Source organism: Choloepus didactylus, chromosome 9 (genome assembly GCF_015220235.1).
Source record: "Choloepus didactylus isolate mChoDid1 chromosome 9, mChoDid1.pri, whole genome shotgun sequence".
Taxonomy (NCBI): Eukaryota; Metazoa; Chordata; class Mammalia; order Pilosa; family Megalonychidae; genus Choloepus; species Choloepus didactylus.
This window is the reverse complement of record NC_051315.1, coordinates 19,797,677-19,820,804: the sequence shown is the minus strand read 5'-3', so window position 1 is coordinate 19,820,804 and position 23,128 is coordinate 19,797,677. Positions and strand designations below refer to the sequence as shown.

Sequence of the window (23,128 nt, the reverse complement as noted above, 5' to 3'; positions counted from 1 at the left end):
GGCCAGGGCGGGGATTGCTTGCCTGGGTTGCGGAAGTGGTAGCCGCTGACCGAGCCTGCTGCCTTCTCGCTACTGCTTCGACTTCCCAGTTCCCCCCCGGACGGAGAGGGCGGCCCGGTTGTGGATGGTCAGATAGCCCCCATCTCCCGCCGCCAATCCCCGGCCCTAACCAGCACGGAGCAGACGCCGGCAGTGGCAGCAGCAGGCGAGGAGGAAGATGGCGGGACGGCTGCCGGCCTGTGTGGTGGACTGTGGCACCGGGTAAGGGCGCTGAGAAAGGGTGGGGGTGGGGGGTACGACGAAGGGGCTTGACGAGCGGGGCTGGGGAAACTGAGGCGGAGGAAAGAAAAATGGCGGGGGAGGGAGGAGGCCGGAGGCCGGTAGATGAATGGTGCGGGGAGGTACCGCTGCCGGCTGTGTCAGTCTCGGCTCCCTGGGTGGCGAGGGGTGGGGCCCGGAGCCAGGGGCCTCCCTCGCCCGGTCGCTTCATCCTTCTGGGACCGTGACGGGGGCGTCTCCCTCCGCGCGACCCCCTCCTGGCCCTTCTCCCACCTCCCTGTGGCTGCCCGCGGGCGGTGGTGGAGGTGGTTGCCGAACCCGGCCCACCCGGTGTTCCTCTGCCTGCGCGCCCCGCCCTGCCTGTGGGCTCGCGGACCGAGGGGACCAAGCACCAGGACCGGCTTGGCAGAGGAGGGAGAAAAGAGAAGCACCCCTTGGAGGTTTTGCAAGATCTCTGAGACAACACTGCCCAGGGTGTGGGTGGGGGATAGGGAAGGCTCGGACTCCTAAAATGGGAACCTAGGTCGGAGCTTTCATTAGACTACCCACCTCCCCTTTCTTTTCGACTCCTGGTCTTTTCCATCGCCCACTGCTCTTTACCGGTGAACCAAGTCACATTTTAATTTGTGAGAGAAAGATGTCATGTGTTACTACTTCTGCCTCAAAAAGTCCCTCAGTGAGCAAGCGCGCTGCAACTTCCTTAGTTTTGTCAAAGCCTCTTCCTGCTTTCAGTCTTTCATACCCTTATAAGGTAGTTTATCGTTTCCAACCTGAGCACATCTTATTAGATCTTTCAAAATTAAGCAGGTTTTGGATAGACTGAATTACCGGTGCTAGGTATTAATTTATGTGAACTTAATAAAATGGATATATGTTCCACTGGGGAAGAGGTAAGGGGGACACCCAGAAAAATAAACTATTAAGTTGTATACTTTCATTCTGTGGAGGTGGCTTGAAGCGAGAAGGAAAGTATAGAGGTGATCACAAAACCATTGTGCTTAATTTGCAAGGAGTTGATTATGATACATTTGTAGTTCTTTTATGTTTATAGACATTTTAGAGAGTTCTGTATAGCACAGTGTATACTTACGTAGAGAATAGGCTATGTTTTAATGTAGAATGACAGCTTTATGTTAAATATTGATGTCTTTTTTTGGGATCTGTGATGCCACATTATTCTATTTTTTTATTCCTGAAAACAGGCTACTGTTTATTTTGGGAGCAGAGGTATTGAAGGAAGGATTGCCAGCCTTCATCCCGTTTTATTATTCAGCATACTATTATTATTTAAAGTATTGGTGTGTCACTCCACTCTTTATTCTGTGTAAAGTTTCTCTTATTTTCACACTTGTATCTTTATGCTTTGTGGCAGTTTCCAAAAACCCAGGTGTTTTCCAGCATAGGGGAACAACTGACATCTTATACTATTTTCCCTGTGAAACACCACCTAGTTTAGCTATGGAACTAATATGTATTTTTTGATGGACAATTCATTAAAGTTAATTTCTTCTTAATGCAGACTCATTGCCTTGAACTAGTATTTTTTTTTTCTCCCTTCTTAGCCTAATTGGTAAGTAGTAAATAGGTACTATGCTTAGGGTCAGTTTTAATATTAGATTTGGCCTGACAGAGTAGGTGTCTTTACAAGTGTGTTTTGATAAAGTGAAAAATACTGCTTCACAATAAATATTTCATGCTTTAGGAATAACTAGGTTATCAATAAAAATAATGTAGATGGTTGTCTCCCTGTTAAACAGTGTGCCAACATCTTAAGTAGGATATTACTTTTTCTTTCTCTGTTTTCCTATTTTGAAGCACAGTTTTTGTTATCTTTGAATTAGTATAATAGGTTAACTGACCTTAAGAGACCTCATTCCTGAAAGGGCCACCCTGGATTTAAACACTTGCTGAGTGATCAGGAGTGGGGGAGGGGTTCAGTCTATACCTAGTTTATTTCTGTTTTACTATTTCAATAATAATACATTTGTCACTGCTCTTGGTCACCTGACAAGGAGAGGTTGTTAACTGGACACTCATGATTTGAATGGAACCGATTAGGGGTCCCCTTGTCCCCTCATTATCTTTTACTATCTGCCACAATCTGAAATTCCACCTTTGGAAATTTATTTCTTTTGGTTCACATTTTTTGGTCTTTCTGGTTGCCTGTTAAATCCAGTTCCTGAAAGTTATACCTTTAGCTTCATTAGTATATTGAGGATAGCTAGTTGGATTGAGATAAGAATCTCTAAGAAAGGCCTTATCAGGGATTTTTATGTTCCAGAATACTGTGGTCCCTCAAATACAAACTACATACCTAATAATATGTGTGTTCCTTTGTGTTTTAGAGAAGGCATTCACCTCTTGAGTCACTAATTATGATTACTCACTTAATGTAAATGAGAAGTTATAACCTGAGTCAGGTTGCTCATTCCATTTCATTATACAGGTTAGGCAAAAGGTGCCTGAAAAATACCTGTGAAACTTGTTAGTCTTAGGTAAGAAAAGCAGTATGATTTAGGAAACTGCGCTTAATACCAAAACTCAAAATTAGTGATCCTCCAGCAAAATCAACATAAGATAAAGAATCAGCTAAGCTCAGATCATAAAAGAAAATACTCATTTTGAAAAGTATTCAGAAAGAAATACTCCCATCGTATTGATACACATTTTCTTTTGTTCTGTATTGGAAAAGCACTGTAGAATATAATTGGGGCACAGAGATCCTCACTGATAGAGCTGGTTGCTTAAAAACTAAATTGCAGAACTCAAACCTGCTATAAGTGGTGAGGAAAGTATGCATTTTTAAAAAACATTGTTAACACTTGGTAAAGGTAAAATGTCCTAAATTATTTTTGCATGTTTTTACTTAAAGTTCTCCGACATTCAAGGGAACTCCTTATGTATTTTTATATTGTAGCTTGGTTATGGAATTTTGCATGGTGAAATTCCCTTTTCCCTTTTATGTCCCCCCCCCATTGGTGAATTATTTCTATTGGTTATGATATCAGAGGCTAATATAGCTATATAGTAGGACTTTTAGATTTATGCAGATTTAGAGTGAATTAAGGAATTTTCCTAAATAAAACTTCTTAGCAATCTTAAAATGTAAGCATAAATGTTTTGTTGGAGTTAATGAATGAGAAGCTTAATTTATTCATCTTGTGGCCACATTCCAGCAGTTGGTAGGGATAGGATGATCTTGGTCTAAGAGCAGTGGGAAAGAGCTGGGTGAGTGGGGAAAGGCGTAAGTGGGAAGTTCATGTTTCTTACATGTATTCTGTACATAGTATTTAATAATAATGCTGTTTCTCCAACCATCTCAAAGGGCAAAAGCATTCACAGTATCTTGTTACACAAAAGCATTCATTAAAATTCTTATCCCTTGATTGGGCCATGTTTTGCACTCCATTTGAAATAAGTATAATAGACATGTTTTGCCAAGTCAGATTCTTATTCAGATTTACCTAAAATCTCTCTTCTCTTCCTTTTCTCCCTGTCAGTTTTGTGTTGGGATATTGAGTTTGGATTGTGTATATAGTATATCTAATGAACTTTCCAGCATTATTGTAAAACACAGCTCAGATTTTTTAGTTTTAAACACAGAAGAGAAAGGTCTGCTGGCTGGGCTTTTTACTTTATCTAAATCTTGTGGCAGCTGTTTTTTTTCTGCATTTTACAAGTGAGAAGACAGGATTAGAAAAATTAAATTACTTTTTTAAGGTCTTGTAGTTAGCAGGTGTTGCGAGTTGCTATTTCTACTTGTTTTTTGTATTTAAGCCCTGTGTTCTTTCTGATACAACATGGGACCTCCTGAGCCCCTTTTCAGAAGTATGCAGTTACTTTATTTCTATTAGTAGTGTTTACTCCACTTATTTCTGTTTATGATCCTTTTTTTTGGAATCCTAGCCTTATAAATTTGATTCATTCATTAGAGAAGTCTTTCTGTGCACATTTTTTTTATTAAAGAATTTGTAGGTTTACAGAAAAATCATGCAGATAATACAGTCTCCATAAATTCCTCTGTTAACACCTTGCATTTGTCTTGTGCATTTGTTACAACTGATGAAAGAGTGTTATTACAATTATACGATTAACTGTAGTCCATGGTTTATATTAGGGTTCTCTGTTTGTGCTATATAGTCCCATGGTTTATTTTTAAAAAATTTTTATTCTAGAAGCATATACAACCTAAAATTTCCCCTTTTAACCACATTGAAATATATAATTCAGTGCTGCTAATACCATTCACAATGTTGTACTATCATCACCACCATCTATTCCCAAAACTTTTCCATCAACCCAAGTGGAAACTGATGGAAACTCTTTTTGACATGGCTTAAATTCTTTTCCTCTAGATATGTGAATATGTGGACTATTTCATTGTCACTTGACTTAAAATTAATCTCTAGAGAAAAATTTACTCTCAAGTTTTGTTTATCAGGAAGTAATAATAGCTGGTGTTTATCAAGGATTATTAGCAGGCTTGTGCTAAATGTTTTACATTATCTCATTTACTTTCCACATTAATCTGAGAAGTATCTTTATTTTATAGATGGGAAAATTTAGACTTATTTTAGGTAAGGTACTTGGTCAGGGTATCACAGTAAATAAACGTGGCGGGCCACTACACTAAATAGTCTTCTTATATAGAGAAGGATCCTGTGCCAGTTTGAGTCATTTAGATGTTTTGGAGAGAATTCATTCATAATGTTTTAAAGGCAGAAAGCAGTATTAAGAACTTAAGGATGCCTCGCAAAAGCAGAAAAAGTGGTATTGTCAAATCGAGGCTCACTATATTCTTAGCAGGGCAGATACTCTTGTAATTATAATGACAGTGTACAATACAGTCTGCTCTCAAATATCTTAAACAAGAGCTAAGATGATTTAAAAATTAGAGGACTGCAGAAGTCTGCATTTAATCAAATGTTAGGGAATGTACTTTTCAGACATAGTATAGTTGTTCTGTAGGTTGTAAGGAAAGAGTATTATGGTTAGAAGAGTCAGGCAAGTTTTAATGAAGACAAGATCTGGTCTGTCCTTTTGAGGATTTGGATAGATGCACAGGAGAGCATTTTAGGCAGGGGAAGGAAAAACATTTGTGGAAGAAAGGGAAGAGTAGGCATTTCTTGTGTTTAGCCCTCCTCGCATGATACATTGCACCGCTCCCCTTTTGAATTGAGGATTATGTAATACAATGTGGCTATAGATTAAGGGTGAAAGGGAATTAACATTTATTGAGCACCTACTCTGTACCAGGTGTGCATTATATGCCAGCAAAGCTTTGCAAAGAAATTTTATGCAATAGAGAGTAAATATCCTTGAGTAAAAAGGCATGAAATGTTGAAAATAGGGCTTTTAGAATATTTGCAAAGTGGATTGTAGCAGGATCAGATGTAGAAGAGGTATTTGTGATGAGGCCACGAGGCTTGGCGCACAGTAGGAACTCATTAAATCTTTTGTTGAATAAATGAATGAATGAATGAACGAACGAACAGGGATTAGGGTTATAGTTTAAAAAAATGCATCAGAAACACCCCATACCCAGTGGCTCAGAATCTCTAGGGTCGGATCTAAGAATATTCATTTAAATAGGCTTTCTAGATGATACTTAAGTGACCCACTCAACATCAGCTTTGCAGAAATGCTGAAGTAGGGTATTGGCCATGGGAATGGAGTAGAAGAGATACCTTTGGGAAATATTGCTTCTTTTGTTTGATGGTACTTTTCTTCAGGCAGTTATATTGTGTACTGTTTATTTATGGCTAGCAAGGGCTTTGTAATCAGATCTATTTTTAAGTTTAAGCTCCACCTCTTAATAGCTGTATGAAAGTTCAAATTCTGCAGGTCTTATTTTTCCCATCTGTAATTTCGTGATAAAAGTATCTGCCTTGTGGGTTTCTTTTGAGATAATGGGTCAAAAATGTTCTTCATAGAGCCTGGCACATACTGTAAGCTCAATACATTGTACTTATTAGAATGATCAGTTAGCACCCTTTTTATTGGACATAGTGTCCGGTGCTTATTTTCCTGTCTCCTGCGGTGCCTGGCCTAACATAGTAATTTGTGCAATCAAATTTTTCTTTTGCTGATTTGGGAGATTGTGAAGGAGGTACAGCTAGGACTTGGCAGTGGATTCTAATGGATTTTATGTAGGAATCAATGAGGATTTCAAGATTGTGAGTTGGTTTTGAGAAACTGAGTAAAATTGGAATTTGTTGTTGAATTTAAAATGATCTGTAATTTGAAATGTCCTGGAGGAGGTTAAAAATACAGGAACTTCAGGAATGAAAGTGGAGAATTGGGAATCATTATAATTTATGAATTAAAGCTAATAAAATGAGAGAATTCAAAGAGAAGAGAACAGACAGATTGCATATCAGAATTCCTCTTTTTTAAAATTGTAGATATATACCCTCCTACAAAGATGTGTCTGTGGTTCCCTGTCCTTGGACGCACAAGACTTGGAGGCAGAGAGATGTGTGTGGACTTGAAGTGTGGTGCCAGCTTGCTCCCTGCAGGTTCAAGATCACCCTTCCCACACTGGGGAAAAAAAAAAATTGTGGATGTGTTACCCAGCTTTTTGAGCATTACAATGAGAAGAATGTGTGCACACATGGACATTTATAAGTGTCAGAATGGTGAATGATCAGCAATTCTGACAACCCATCTATTTCATCCCACTTTGCAAGAGGCAAAATTCTTAGAAAGAGAGTTTAGCTCAAGACAGGGCTAAATTTCCCTCCACAGTGCTCTTCCTTGTCAAGCAGGCTTTTCCTCCCTCAAGAAGTGGAAACAGTTAAATGCTTGGACTAGGCACAGGAGTGTGGAATGGTTAAAATTTAGCTTCAAGCAGTATATGTCCTGTAACAAAATTCCATTGTAATAAAAGCTTTTGAATGCTCCCCTGTAATTCTATTGGAACTTGTAGCCTCTTTTATGACACCACCCATCCCTAATAGTTACTGGTATAAAGAGGCTGGAGCAAAGCAGTTAAGTAATAATAATACTACATTAATGTGCTTTATAGTTTACCAAGCACTTACAGCTTTCATGAATTATTAAATGATAATGTGAAGTAAGGTGATGTTAATGTTTTAAATTTGGTTCTTTGAATTCATGGTTAATATTTCTTTGTGCTGGTTGTTTTGTAACTTTATGTAGACCTTTATATCATAAAACATATAAAAGACACCTACATAATTGACTAATACTAAAGCAAATAGACAAATAATATCCTGTTTTTTCCGAGGGCCCGTTTTGTGGGATTTTAAAAATTTCCTTTCAAAATCTTTTTCACAGTCTTTCCAAACTGTTGATTTAAACTCAAGTCATTCTTTCACACTCATTGCAATCAGGAAAGGGATTGCTTCAAATTTGTGTAGATTTAGAAGTATCTTTTATCCTTTACCCCTCCTCTCCTCCCTACCTCCAACACAGATCTCAAAATAATAATTTTTTTCATCTGTTTTGATGCTAAACATTCCATCTTTAAACATCTTCTTCTTGGTTTACTTGCCCTTTCTAAAAATGCAATACTCTTGAGAAAGATGTCTTTAAACCTTTTTCAGTTGCTAAGAGGAAGATAAAGATCCCTAAAGGGGAATTAGCCTGTCAAAGACTTTGCAGTTCAGGATTCTTTTGAAACTATGTAAATATAAAAACTATGTTTTTAGTATTGATCCATGCTAGACCGCAAGTGTTTGCTTACTTAAAGCTTTAGAGCTTATTATAATTAACTTTTTATAGTGTGCTTTTCTTCTGCTATATGCATTTTAAAGTTCAGTTATTTGAGGTTACAAAAACTACGTTTAATGTATATTCACGAAACTTGTTTTAGTGAATTACGGGAAATGTCTAATGACTCAGAATTGTAAAGCTGAAAAAGACTTGGGAAATTATTTAATCACTCTTGATTTACAGATGAAACCAAGGTCCAGAGTTGAGAAATGTCTTTCAGAAGTGTTCCTAGTTATTAAATGACAGCATTGTTGAATTTTCATAAATTTTCTTATGAGTTTATGTTTATCAGTTATAGGAGTTGAAATTTCTTCTTAAGTAATGTTACAGTTTAAATCTTGCTTCAGGCCTTGTGCAACACATGCATCAGAATTCTTTAGTGTTGCTGTTGTACAGAGGCATACTTATGGTAGAAATGAAAAACAAATTTTATGTTCCCCCAACATAACATTTTAAACCAAGTTTGTTTTCGAGATAATTATTTATATCCTTTTCATAAACTATGAAGTAGATACTATTATGTAATCCCCACTTTAAAGATGAGGAAACTGAGATATAGAGTTTATATAACATCCCTAAGTAAATTGTGGAAATATTTAAGTAGAGAATCTAGAATTTGAACTCTGATTCCAGAGCCTACATTTTTTTTTTTTTTTTTTTTTACAGTTGCTGTATGCGCTAATACTGACATTCATATCTGCCGAGCTCTGGCTCTGAGTTTCAGGTGTCACAGAGATACCCATTGTTCCAGAGACCAATCAGGTTATACACTAAGGGATGAGTATCTCAGAGTTTGGAGATGGCCATTACAATTCAGGAATAGATTTGATGCTGTAAGAGCTTACAATCTAGGGACCATTACAATAATCGATTCCCTCTTAGACTCTGTTGTAAGATTCAATTCTGAGTTTACACATTGTAGTTAGTCCATATTGGTGAGGCATTATAGCGTTTGCCTTTATTTCTGGCATACTTCACTGAAATGCTGTGCACAGGATCCATTCACCTTGTTGCGTGTGTCACAGCTTCACTCCTTCTCGTAGTTGCTCAGTATTCCATTGTATGTGTACACCACAGTTCACCATTCTGTTCCTCAGTCTATGTACCCTTAGGCCACCTCCACCCATTGGAAATCATGAGTACTGCCCCCATGAACACCAGTGTGCAAATGTCCGTTCATGTCTCTGCTCTCAGATCTTCCAATGACATACCCCGTAATGCCAGAGCCTACTTTTATAATGTCTCCTACTTGGGATATTATTCAACAAAGGTGGTTATATTGTTAACCTAGTTTATAAACGTATATATTTTTAAAAATGTATCTTTAGAACTGTTAATTCTTTTTGTATAAATAGGAAATGTATGGGGAGGTTTTATTGAACATGGTATTGATGTGATTAACATGGAATCCATGCACTTTAAATGATACAGAATTATTTGTTGGCTATTTGAATATTGCGAGGACAATTGAAAATTGCTAGTTAATTCAGGCAGCACAATTAAGGAAATGATGTTTAGTGACATACAACTTCAAAATGAAGGCATACACATTTCTGAAGCAGTAATTTGAAGATGAATCGTGGTGTACTATCTCTACTGATGCATTAAAAAAGTCATTCTTCTCTCACTAATGCCCATACAAACACAGAAATCATTAGTCAAAAAATGGAAAAACAGAATATAGGACTATAAAGATAGGTTCCTTTGAAAAAATGAATTTTTAGAATTAGAGGACTTGCTGTTTGGTATTTGCTTCTGAAAAATAATAAATATATAATTTAAAGGAAACAGGTAGACGTTTAAAAACAGAATTAAAGAGATTGCTGTGTTTGGAGTGTATGATCTCTTTTGATGTATTTTATTTAAAAAGCCCACAAAGTTTTAGTAGTAAAAGCTTATACGTTTCCTGTTTGAAAGTCTCTATTTTACGATTTTGCTTCATAATAAAAAAAGTAGAGATAACAGAGCAAAGGAAAGGGACTATTTTAGTTTTTTTTCCTGCCTTTGTTTGTTATTCATATAAAATATTAATTGAGAATTTTACTGTTTTCCAAAATTCCTTTCAAAGGGGGTATAGGCTGGTTTACTGATTTTGGAAATTAGTCTTTATAAAAATGAATTATTTTCCTAGCTTTTACTGTGTGTGGTAGTATGGAGTAAAGGCATTTTCCTTGATTGCCATGTTCTGTATGCGTAAATGGCCTTCCTTGCTTGTTTCAAGTTGCCTTGCTGCCAGGAAAGTTATTTAAAAACAAAACAAGCCTTTGATTTTTTAAAAAAGTGAAACAGGATTAAAATGGTTTGATAAAAATAAAAATAAAATTGTTGAATTTTATATATTAATATTATATAAAACCAGTAACATTGTTTGATAAGAAATGAGAGCTGTAATTTTGGCTATTTCAGTAACAAATCTTCAGTGCAAACAACAACAAAATCACTCTGGCAAAAAAGGAATTGTTGAAAGGATATGTTGTAGATCACAAAATTGACAGGAAAGCTGGAGAACCAGGCTCATTAAAGCAGCAGAGGATAAGGGAGGCCAGGCAGCAGAAGTCTACCACACTGCAGGAAGTCTGGCCAGGATGCTGCAACTAGACACAAGCAATATGGATTCTAAACTGCCTCTTCATCTTGAGTCAGCCAAGATTCAAATTTCTGACCTAATCTCAGGTTGATGAGTTGCAGATCATGTGTTGTATACTAGCTGACAGAAGTGAATGGGTAAGTATCAGTTCCCTCCTTTTATAATGGGGTTTTGTCTCCTACAAAACTTAATGGTGGGTTAGATTAAGAATAGACATGGGGATTAGATTCTGGCAGGAAAAAAAAAAATGGCATTGTCTGCTCCGGGGGAAAAGATGGAGTTGAAGAAGTATGTTGTCCATTTTTCTTCATGTAGCCTAAAATTCCTTATTTCAACTTGAAAATTGCTTGGCCCATTACTAACTGGTAGTTGAATTAATGCTTTCTTTCCCCAAAGTGTAAGTCCTCCATGTTTCATACAGCATTCAAACCAAACACCTGAAAGATTGGTTTTTCTTAATAGTAATAATAAAGGATTTTTCATTAGGATAGAAGCAAAACATTATTTTGGGGTTGTGACCTATTTTGGAAAGTAGGACCCACTTGATAATGCAGTGAAATGACAGGCTGTTTAAGTTTTTTTGTTGGTTGTTTTGTTTTTAATAGTAAGCCAGTGTTTTAAAGAATTTGAACTGCATTTTTCCCCCAGAAGATTATGGGCTACTATATATATAAGTTAAAAACTAGGAAGGACGTAAATAGCTTATGCATTGTTTGTTTATAATTGGAGAAAGTGGTGGTCAGTAAATATCTAGTGAGCCTCATCTGTGCAAATGGGTACTGCTGGTTGCTGTGGGTAATATAATGATGAATAGGAAATGGTGCCTGCTTTTACACAAATAATTATGAGACAATATGGTAAATGCTGTGACAGGTATAAATGAAACTTTTTGGAATCATAGATGTAGGAAAATTTACATTTTCCTAGGAAGATGAAAAAAGGCTTTATGGTAGAAATACTAAATGAAGTGGGCCTGTAAGGATGAACAAAGTATTGATAGAAATAAGACAAGTATACCAGGTGAGAGGACAGTAGGAAGAAAAAAAGGTGGGAAAAGTAAAGGTTGAATTTGGGGGATATTAGGTGGTTCCATGGCTAGAATGTTGGATATAGTACAGGAAAGTAGTGCAAGGGCCTGATTTGGTATGGTAGGCACTCAGTAAGGGCTTCTTAAGTTGAATTAAATTAAAAAATGTTGGAGCTAGATTATGGAGGTACAGAGGTCCTTGAATTCCGTACTAATTTTGGTTTTTATGTTGTAGGCACTATGAAGCCAAACCAGGCTTGGAATAGGATGCATATTTGATGAATTGATGGTGGTGATATATGTTGATAATAGCCGATAGTTACGTAGCACATGCTATGTGCCAGGCACTATTTTAAAAGTTTTACATATATTAACTCATTTAATATCTTAACTCCATGAAGTCGGTACTGTTATCCCCATTTTATAGATGAGAACATTGTGGCACAGAGAATATGTTACTTGGTAAAGATCGCAGCTAGAATTATAAACTGTGCTGTTAATTCTTTGGTTTTGTTTTGGATGCAACCATTCATACTTAAGGAAGGCAGTATAGTACAGTAAAAAGAGCATTGACTTTAGAGGCTGTTAGAAACCTGAGTTCAAATCTAGCTTCACTATTTGAAGATGTTACTCCTCTGAGCCAGTTTCCCAGTATATAAACGAAGTATCCATTTTGCAGTGTTACGATGAAAATAAGAGAATGCAAAGCTCAAAGCAAAATAGTTGATACATAATAGACAATTAATGGTAGCTACAGTTATAATTATTGTATAAAGGTATTGAAAACAATCAAATATTTATTTCACTCTTACAGTGTACTGAGTTCTATGCTGAACACTATGGTATATACAGAAAGCTAAGGCATTGTGCCAGACTGAATGTATTTTGTCCTCCAAAACGCCATTATCTTTGATGTAATCTTGTGTGGGCAGACCTATCAGTGTTAATTAGAATTTAATTCTTTGAGTGTTTCCATGGAGATGTGCCCCACCCAACTGTGGGTGATGACTCTGACTGGATAATTTCCATGGAGGTGTTGGCCCGCCCATTCAGGGTGGGTCTGAATTAAATTATCAGACAGAAGGAGCAAGCTGCAACAGCCAATAGGGACACTTTGAAGAACGCACTGAAACTGAGAGAGGAGCTTCAGTTTACCGAGACATTTTGGAGACGGCCTTTGAAAGCCGACTTTTGCTCCAGAGAAGCTAAGAGAGGACAAACGCCCCAAGAGCAGCTGAGGGTGACATTTTGGAGAGAAACTGAAGCCTAGAGAGGAATGTCCTGGGAGAAAGCCATTTTGAAACCAGAACTCTGGAGCAGACGCCAGCCATGTGCCTTCCCAGCTAACAGTTGTTTTCCTGACGCTATTGGCCATCCTCCAGTGAAGGTACCCAATTGTTAATGCATTACTTTGGATACTTTATGGCCTTAAGACTGTAACTGTGTAACCAAATAAACCCCATTTATAAAAGCCAATCCATTTCTGGTGTTTTGCATTCTGACAGCATTAGTAAACTAGAACAGGCATGATATTATACTTGAGGCTTATAGTTTAGTTCCAGAGATGAGCCTGAGGTACATGAAATAATTAAGGGTGATATATTAGTATTTAATTGTATGGTAAGATTAATAATGGCTATAGCAGTTAGAGAGTGGTTTATGAAGGAGCTGAACTTCATCAGATCCTTTGAAAAGCATAAATAGGTTATGATCGATGGAAGGGAAGAAGACTTAGTTGGTGTTGGATATTTAAGCTAAATTGAAAGCTCCATGATGTCAGAAACTATCTTTTTTGATTACTCTTTCCCCAAGTCATAACCTAGTGCATAGTATTTAATAATGTCCAGTGAACATTTAATTAATGAAGGATTGCTGTTTGGCAAGTCAGGAGGGAGCTTCATAATATTTGGGGTAGGGTTCAATGAGCAGACTTGCCTACTGGAATTCAGATATTCCTATTCAGAGCTCTGATATGGCAATTTATTTTATTTGTTTATATCATGACTTATTTCAAAAGGATTTAAAATGGGGCATAATGATTTGGAAATGAATTTATGGACAGTAGCTTGTATAGATCATTAAGCAAAAGAGTGACAAAGTTGAATTTATGCAGTACTAGTCTTGGTCCTGTTTTTATTTTATAACAGCTTAATTGAGATATAATTCACATACTGTAAACTTTATCCTTAAAGTGTATAATTCTTTGATTTTTAGTATATTCACAAAGTTGCACAACTATCAACACATTCAGTTTTAGAATATTTTCATCATCCCCCAAAGTTTCCCTTACCCACGAGTAGTCACTCTCCATTCCCCCCTGCCCCCAGCCCTTGGCAATCACTAATCTACCTTCTGTCTCTGGATTTGCTTATTCTGGCCATTTCATATAAATGGATTCATACAATATGTGGCCTTTTGTGACTGTCTTCTTTCATGTGGCAAGGATTGATTGCTATAATCTATGTCTTTAGTGGTGATAGTTTGGACTGGTGTAGTAACAAAGTTGTTGGGAAAACATTGCTAAGGATCTTTGAAAGAATAATCATAGGAATGGAAAGAGGGATAAAAAGGAAGTCTTTGAGTAAAGAAAAATGGTCTGGAGATGGAAATATTTGTTGAATACTTACTGAGTGCCATCTGCTGTTATCTCATTTAATTCTCATGACAGCCTTGTGAATTCAATTTTATTCCTATACATGAGGAATGAAGTGTGATGATCACAGGAGAGTAAGTGGTGGAACAATCAATGATCTTTTCTCCCTGCTAGTGAAAAGGAGTTCGACTTTAAGTTGTAGCCTGAAAAGGATTAGGAGAATGTTTCTCTTGACGCAAAGAAGTCCATGTTCTTCCTACTAAACAGTGTATCAGTTTAAAAAAAATTTTTTTTTCTTAAAGAACTTGTGGGTTTACAGAACAATCACACATAAAATACAGAATTTCCCTACACCACCCCATACCCAACACTTGGTGTGGAACATTTGTTACAACTGATGAAAGAATATTAAAATAGTACTATTAACTATAGTCCATAGTTCACATTAGGTATATTTTTTTCCAGTGTACCATCCTGTTATTAAAACCTTATATCAGTGTAGTACATTTGTTATAATTCATGAAAGAACATTATTATGCTTGTATTGTTAACCCCAGTATGTCATCCACAACGAGGTTTACTGTGTTGTACAGTCCCATGTTTTGTCTTCTAACTTTCATTCTAGTAACATACATGACCCAAAACTTCTGCTATAAACTACATTCACGTGCATAATTCTGCTGTTAGTTACACTCACAATAATGGGCTACCATCACCACCATCCGTTACCAAACCTTTATGATCAATCTAAATAGAAATTCTGTATGAATTAAGCATTAGCTCCCCATTCTCTATCCCCAATTTATCGCCTAATAACCTATATTCTAGATTCTACTCTATGAGTTTGCTTATTATTATTAGTTCAAATCAGGGTGATGATACAATATTTGTCCTTTTGTGTCTGACTTATTTCACTCAGTCTGATGTCTTCAAGGTTCATCCAGGTTGTCATGTGCATCAGGACTTCATTCCTTTTTATGGCTGAATAATATTCCATTGTATGTATATACCACATTTTGTTTGTCCATTCATCTGTTGATGGACACCTGGGTTGTTTCCATCTTTTGACAATTGAGTAATGCTGCTATGAACATCAGTGTGCAAATATCTGTTCAAGTCCCTGCTTTCAGTTCTTCTGGGTATATACCTAGAAGCAGGATTGCCAGGTCATATGGTAATTCTTTACTTAGCTTCCTGAGGAGCTGCCAAATTGTCTTCCACAGTGGCTGCACCATTTTACATTCCCTCCAGCAATGAATGAGTTTTCCTGTTTCTCCACATCCTCTCCAACACTTGTAATTTTCTGTTTGTTTGTTTGTTTGTTTTTTTAAACAGTAGCCATTCTAGTGGGTATGAAATGATATCTCATTGTGGTTTTGATTTGTATTTCCTGAGTAGCTAGTGATGTTGAACATCTTTCCATGTTCTTTTTAGCCATTTGTATGTCCATTGGAGAAATGTCTATTCAATTCTTTTGGCCATTTTTAAATTGGGTTGCCTGATTTTTTTATTCTTGAGTTGTAGGATTTCTTTATATATTTTGGATCTTAAACCCTTATTGAATATGTAGTTTCCAAATATTTTTTCCCATTGTGTAGATTGTCTTCACTTTTGAGACAAAGTCTTTTGATGCATACAAGTTTTCATTTTGAGGAGGTCCCATTTACCTTTTTTTTTTTTCATTGCTTGTGCTTTGGGTGTAAAGTCCACTGCCTAACTCAGGATCCTGAAGATGCCTTCCTACATTTTCATCTTGGAGTTTTATAGTTGTGGTTCTTGTATTTAGGTCTTTGATTCATTTTGAGTTAATTTTTGTATATGTTGTGAAATAGGGATCCTCTTTCATTCTTTTGCATATGGATATCCCATTCTCCCAGCACCATTTGTTGAAGAGATTATTCTTTCCCAGTTGAGTGGATTTGGAAGCCTGGTCAAAATCACTTGGCCATAGATGTGAGGATCTATTTCTGAACTCTGTGAATTCTATTCCATTTCAATATATCTATCCTTGTGCTGGTATTTTGGTGTTTTGAGCACTATAGCTTTATAATATGCTTTAAAGACAGGAAGTGTTAGTCTTCCAATTTTGCTCTTCCTTTTTTCAAGAAATTTTTGGCTCTTCGGAATCTCTAACCCCTTCAAATAAGTTTGATAATTGGCTTTTCCATTTCTGCAGAGTAGAGTGGGATTGAATTGAATCTGTAGATCATTTTGGGTAGAATTGACGTCTTAATGATATTTAGTCTTTCAATCCACGAACATGGATTGTCCTTCCATTTGTTTAGGTTCTTTGATTTCTTTTAGCAGTGTTTTGTAGTTTTCTGTGTACAAGTCCTTTATATGTCTTTGGTTATATTTATTCCTAGATACTTGATTTTTTTAGTCGTTTTTATTTTTAGTTGTATATATATATGTATCTATCTCCAAGAGTTTGTTGCAGTTAGTGATCCATTTTTTAAAATTCAGTTTTATTGAGATATATTCATGTACCCTACACCCTACAATCATCCACAGTGTACAATCAGTTGTTCACAGTACCATCATATAGTTATGCATTCACCACAATTTTTGAACATTTTTATTACTCCCCCAAAAATAAAACTAAGAATAAAAATACAAGTAAAAAAGAACACACAAAACATCCCATCCCCCCATACCTCCCTATTATTCATTTAACTTTTTCCCCATTTTTCTATTCATCTGTCCATACACTGGATAAAGGGAGTGTGAGCCACAAGGTTTTCACAATCACACAGTCCCACTGTGTAAGCTACAGAGTTATACAGTTGTCTTCAAGAGTCAAGGCTACTGGGTTGCAATTCAGTGGTTTCAGGTATGTCCCGACTATTGCAATTCACTAAAAGCTAAAAAGGAATATCTATATAATGCATAAGAATAACCTCAAGAATGACCTCTCAACTCTATTTGAAATCTCTCAGCAACTGAAACTTTATTTTGTTTCATTTCTCTTCCCCCTTTTGGTCAAGAAGCCTTTCTCAATGCTGGGTCCAGGCTCATCCCTGGAGTCATATCCCACATTGCCAGGGAGTTTTACACCACTGGGAGTTATGTCTCCTGTAGTGGGGAGGGCATTGAATTTACCTGCTGAGTGGGCTTAGAGAGAGAGAGGCCACATCTGAGCAACAAAAGAGGTTCTCTGGGGGTGACTGTTAGGCACAATTATAAAGAGGCTTAGCCTCTCCTTTGCAGTAACAAGTTTCATAAGGGCAAGCCCCAAGATTGAGGGCTCGGACTTCTGAATTGGTACTTAGTGCTTGTGAGAATATCATTAATTCCTCAGGTGGGAAGGGTTAATATTTCTGCATTTTCCCCTCGTCTCTCAGGGGAAAATATATTTTTATTCTCTGCACAAATTACTTTGGGAGATACTTGATTCTTTTAGTTGCTATTGTAGATGGAATTTTTCTCTTGATTTCCTCCTAAGATTGCTCTTTACTAGTTTATAGAAACACTACTGGTTTTTGCATGTTGATCTTGTACACTACCACTTTGCTGTATTTGTTTATTACCTCTAGTAGCTTTGATGTAGAGTTTTTTGGACTTCCTTATTGGATCATGTCATCTGCAAAGAGTGAAGGTTTTACTTTTTTGTTTCCAATTTGAATGCCCTGTATTTCTTTTTTGTGACTTAACTGCTCTGAGTAGAGCTTCCAGTGTAATGTTGAATAACAGTGGTAACAGCAGGCATCCTTGTCTTGTTCCAGATCTCAGAGGGAAAGCTTTCAGTCTTTCCCATTTAGTATGATGTTAGCTGTGGGTTTTAGATTTATGCCCTTTATCATGTTGAGGAAATTTCTTTCTATTCCTGTTTTTCTAAGTGTTTTTATCAAGAAAGGATGCTGAGTTTTGTCAAATGCAGTCTCTTTATTTGAATCACCCTTGTATACCTGGGATAAACCCACTTGATCTTGGTGTAAAATTGTTTTACCATGTTGTTCAATTAGATTTGCAAGTATTTTTTGAGGATTTTTGCATCTATATTGATAGGAGAAATTGGTCTTGTGGAGTCTTTATCTGGTTTTGGTATTAGGGTGATGTTGACTTCAAAGAATGAGTTAGGTAGTGTTCCCTCCTTTTCTTTCTTTTTTTTTTTTTTTTTCAAATCTACCTATATGTAAGCACCTAGAATTTGAAGTTACTCTTCAGTGACTATTCTCTATTGAAAAATCATCTTTTCCAATTGATAGGTATGCATTTATTTTTTATTCAAAATGACACATTCACACAAATTCATCTCTAAGAATTATTTTACAAGATTTGTAATTAAAAGTACCCTCAATGGCCCCAACTTCCTGAAATCTAGGGGCAGCCACTTTTAGCACTTAGCTGTTATAGCATGTAATATGTCTTTAATTTTAAATATGCTTATGCCATAATTTCTTGATTTTTAGTTTTCTTATACCCCTTTCCTGGATCCTCATAATTGTATCACAGTTTATGGTTAAATCAATATTCTATATATTTCTGTGACTTTTCCATATAATAAATACATACATTGACTTTCTTTTTTTTTTTTTTTTTTTTTTTACTTTCGATTGTTTACAGTACCACCACACAGCCGTACATTCACCACCCAAATCAATCCCCGACACCTCCATTAGCACACACACAAAAATAACAAGAATAATAATTAGAGTGAAAAAGAGCAATCGAAGCAAAAAAGAACACTGGGTACCTTTGTCTGTTTGTTTCCTTCCCCTACCTTTCTACACATCCATCCACAAACTAGACAAAGTGGTGTTTGGTCCCCATGGCTTTCCCAATCCCACCGTCAACCCTCATAAGCCACACCCTTATACAACTGTCTTCGAGATTCATGGGTCCTGGGCTGTAGCCCGATAGTTCCAGGCATCCACCACCAGCTACCCCAACTCTCTAGAACCCAAAAAGGGCCGTCTAAAGTGTGCACAAGAGTGCCCACCAGAGTGACCCCTCGGCCCCCCCCGGAATCTCTCCGCCACCGAAGCCCACCCCACCTCCCCCCACATCCCCCCTCCGGCCAAGAAGATGCTCTCCGTCCCACGGTGCCAGGCCCACACTCCTCCCCGGGAGTCATACTCCACGCCGCCAGGGAGATCCACTTCCCCGGGCGTCCGATCCCACGCAGGGGGGAGGGCAGCGACCCCACCCTTCAAGTTGGCTCAGCCAGAGAGAGAGGGCCACACCCGAGCAACAAAGAGGCACCCAGGAGGAGACTCCCAGGCACAAACACAGGGAGGCCTAGCCTCTCCCCCGCAGCAACCGCCTCCCCAAGGGCAAAACCTATGGCAGAGGGCTCAACCCATCAAACCACCAGTCCCCTACGTCTGTGGTCATGTTAGCAACCATGGAGGTGGGGTAGGCGAACACCCCTGCATTCTCCACAGGCTCCTCAAGGGGGCACTAAAACCTTTTTTTTTTTTTTTTTTTCCCCTTTTTTGTCTTTTTTCTTTTTTTTTTTTTTTTTTTTTTTTTAACTTTCCCTTCTTTTTTCAAATCACCTGTATGAAAAAAAAAAGTTAAAAAGAAAACAAACATACAATAAAAGAGCATTTCAAAGAGACCATAGCAAGGGAGTAAGAAAAAGACAACTAACCTAAGATAACTGCTTAACTTCCAACATGTTCCCACTCTACCCCAAGAAAGTTACATAATATAGCAACATTTCAGTGAACTTGCTCCTACTACAACGATCAGAAATTAAAAGACCATAGTCATTTCTGGGCATCCCCAGAACGTTAAATAGCTTATCTGTTCTTCCTGGATTATTGTTCCCCCTTCCTTAATTGCTCTCTACTGCTAGTTCCCCTACATTCTACATTATAAACCATTTGTTTTACATTTTTCAAAGTTCACATTAGTGGTAGCATATAATATTTCTCTTTTTGTGCCTGGCTTATTTCGCTCAGCATTATGTCTTCAAGGTTCATCCATGTTGTCATATGTTTCACCAGATCGTTCCTTCTTACTGCCGCGTAGTATTCCATCGTGTGTATATACCACATTTTATTTATCCACTCATCTGTTGAAGGACATTTGGGTTGTTTCCATCTCTTGGCAATTGTGAATAATGCTGCTATGAACATTGGCGTGCAGATATCTGTTCGTGTCACTGCTTTCCGATCTTCCGGGTATATACCGAGGAGTGCAATCGCTGGATCGAATGGTAGCTCTATATCTAGTTTTCTAAGGAACTGCCAGACTAACTTCCAGAGTGGCTGAACCATTATACAGTCCCACCAACAATGAATAAGAGTTCCAATTTCTCCACATCCCCTCCAGCATTTGTAGTTTCCTGTTTGTTTAATGGCAGCCATTCTAACCGGTGTTAGATGGTATCTCATTGTGGTCTTAATTTGCATCTCTCTAATAGCTAGTGAAGCTGAACATTTTTTCATGTGTTTCTTGGTCATTTGTATTTCCTCTTCAGAGAACTGTCTTTTCATATCTTTTGCCCATTTTATAATTGGGCTGTCTGTACTATTGTCATTGAGTTGTAGGATTTCTTTGTATATGCAAGATATCAGTCTTTTGTCAGATACATGGTTTCCAAAAATTTTTTCCCATTGAGTTGGCTGCCTCTTTACCTTTTTGAGAAATTCCTTTGAGGTGCAGAAACTTCTAAGCTTGAGGAGTTCCCATTTATCTATTTTCTCTTTTGTTGCTTGTGCTTTGGGTGTAAAGTCTAGGAAGTGGCCTCCTAATACAAGGTCTTGAAGATGTTTTCCTACATTATCTTCTAGGAGTTTTATGGTACTTTCTTTTCTATTGAGATCTTTGGTCCATTTTGAGTTAATTTTTGTGTAGGGGGTGAGGTAGGGGTCCTCTTTCATTCTTTTGGATATGGATATCCAACTCTCCCAGCCCCATTTGTTGAAAAGACCATTATGGCTCAGTTCGGTGACTTTGGGGGCCTTATCAAAGATCAGTCGGCCATAGATCTGAGGGTCTATCTCTGAATTCTCAATTCGATTCCATTGATCTATATGTCTATCTTTGTGCCAGTACCATGCTGTCTTGGCAACTGTGGCTTTATAATAAGCTTCAAAGTCAGGGAGTGTAAGTCCTCCCACTTCGTTTTTCTTTTTTAGAGTGTCTTTAGCAATTCGAGGCATCTTCCCTTTCCAAATAAATTTGATAACTAGCTTTTCCAAGTCTGCAAAGTAGGTTGTTGGAATTTTGATTGGGATTGCATTGAATCTGTAGATGAGTTTGGGTAGAATTGACATCTTAATGACATTTAGCCTTCCTATCCATGAACATGGAATATTTTTCCATCTTTTAAGGTCCCCTTCTATTTCTTTTAGTAGAGTTATGTAGTTTTCTTTGTATAGGTCTTTTACATCTTTGGTTAAGTTGATTCCTAGGTACTTGATTTTTTTAGTTGCTATTGAAAATGGTATCTTTTTCTTGAGTGTCTCTTCAGTTTGTTCATTTCTAGCATATAGAAACATTACTGACTTATGTGCATTAATCTTGTATCCTGCTACTTTGCTAAATTTGTTTATTAGCTCTAGTAGGTGTATCGTTGATTTCTCAGGGTTTTCTAGGTATAAGATCATATCATCTGCAAACAATGACAGTTTTACTTCTTCTTTTCCAATTTGGATGCCTTTTATTTCTTTGTCTTGCCGGATTGCCCTGGCTAGCACTTCCAGCACAATGTTGAATAACAGTGGTGACAGCGGGCATCCTTGTCTTGTTCCTGATCTTAGAGGGAAGGCTTTCAGTCTCTCACCATTGAGTACTATGCTGGCTGTGGGTTTTTCATATATGCTCTTTATCATGTTGAGGAAGTTTCCTTCAATTCCTACCTTTTGAAGTGTTTTTATCAAAAAGGGATGTTGGATTTTGTCAAATGCTTTTTCAGCATCTATTGAGATGATCAATTGATTTTTCCCTTTCGAGTTTTTAATGTGTTGTAATACATTGATTGTTTTTCTGATGTTGAACCATCCTTGCATGCCTGGAATGAACCCCACTTGGTCATGGTGTATGATTTTTTTAATGTGTCTTTGGATTCGATTTGCAAGTATTTTGTTGAGGATTTTTGCATCTATATTCATTAGGGAGATTGGCCGGTAGTTTTCCTTTTTGTAGCATCTTTGCCTGGTTTTGGTATTAGATTGATGTTAGCTTCATAAAATGAGTTAGGTAGTGTTCCATTTTTTTCAATGTTTTGAAAGAGTTTGAGTAAGATTGGTGTCAGTTCTTTCTGGAAAGTTTGGTAGAATTCCCCTGTGAAGCCATCTGGCCCTGGGCATTTATTTGTGGGAAGATTTTTGATGACTGATTGGATCTCTTTGCTTGTGATGGGTTGGTTGAGGTCTTCTATTTCTTCTCTGGTCAGTCTAGGTTGTTCATATGTTTCCAGGAAATTGTCCATTTCTTCTACATTATCCAGTTTGTTGCCATACAGTTGTTCATAATATCCTCTTATAATTTTTTTAATTTCTTCAGGATCTGCAGTTATGTCACCTTTTTCATTCATTATTTTGTTTATATGGGTCTTCTCTCTTTTTGATTTTGTCAGTCTAGCTAGGGGCTTGTCAATCTTGTTGATCTTCTCAAAGAACCAACTTTTGGTGATATTTATCCTTTCTATTGTTTTTTTGTTCTCTATGTCATTTATTTCTGCTTTAATCCTTGTTATTTCTTTTCTTCTACTTGGTTTAGGATTGGTTTGCTGTTCATTTTCTAGCTTCTTCAGTTGATCCATTAGTTCTTTGATTTTGGCTCTTTCTTCCTTTTTAATATATGCGTTTAGTGCTATAAATTTCCCCCTTAGCACTGCTTTTGCTGCATCCCATAGGTTTTGGTATGTTGTGTTCTCATTGTCATTCGTCTCTATATATTTAGCAATTTCTCTTGCTATTTCTTCTTTAACCCACTGATTGTTTAGGAT

The 23,128-nt window shown here is 37.2% G+C and overlaps 1 protein-coding gene and 1 non-coding gene across 2 annotated transcripts in view; both read left to right on the top strand.

The window, feature by feature from the left end:
- ACTR3 (actin related protein 3) overlaps window positions 1-23,128 on the top strand; it is a 107,499-nt gene continuing 84,371 nt past the window's right edge. The window contains exon 1 of the mRNA XM_037848921.1: window positions 1-261. Within this exon, the coding sequence (XP_037704849.1) occupies window positions 218-261 (44 nt within the window). The 5' untranslated portion in view covers window positions 1-217. The remainder of the gene's footprint in view (window positions 262-23,128) is intronic.
- Window positions 6,691-6,822, top strand: LOC119545032. Its single transcript, XR_005219013.1, has one exon. It is a non-coding gene; the product is annotated as a small nucleolar RNA SNORA38 (small nucleolar RNA).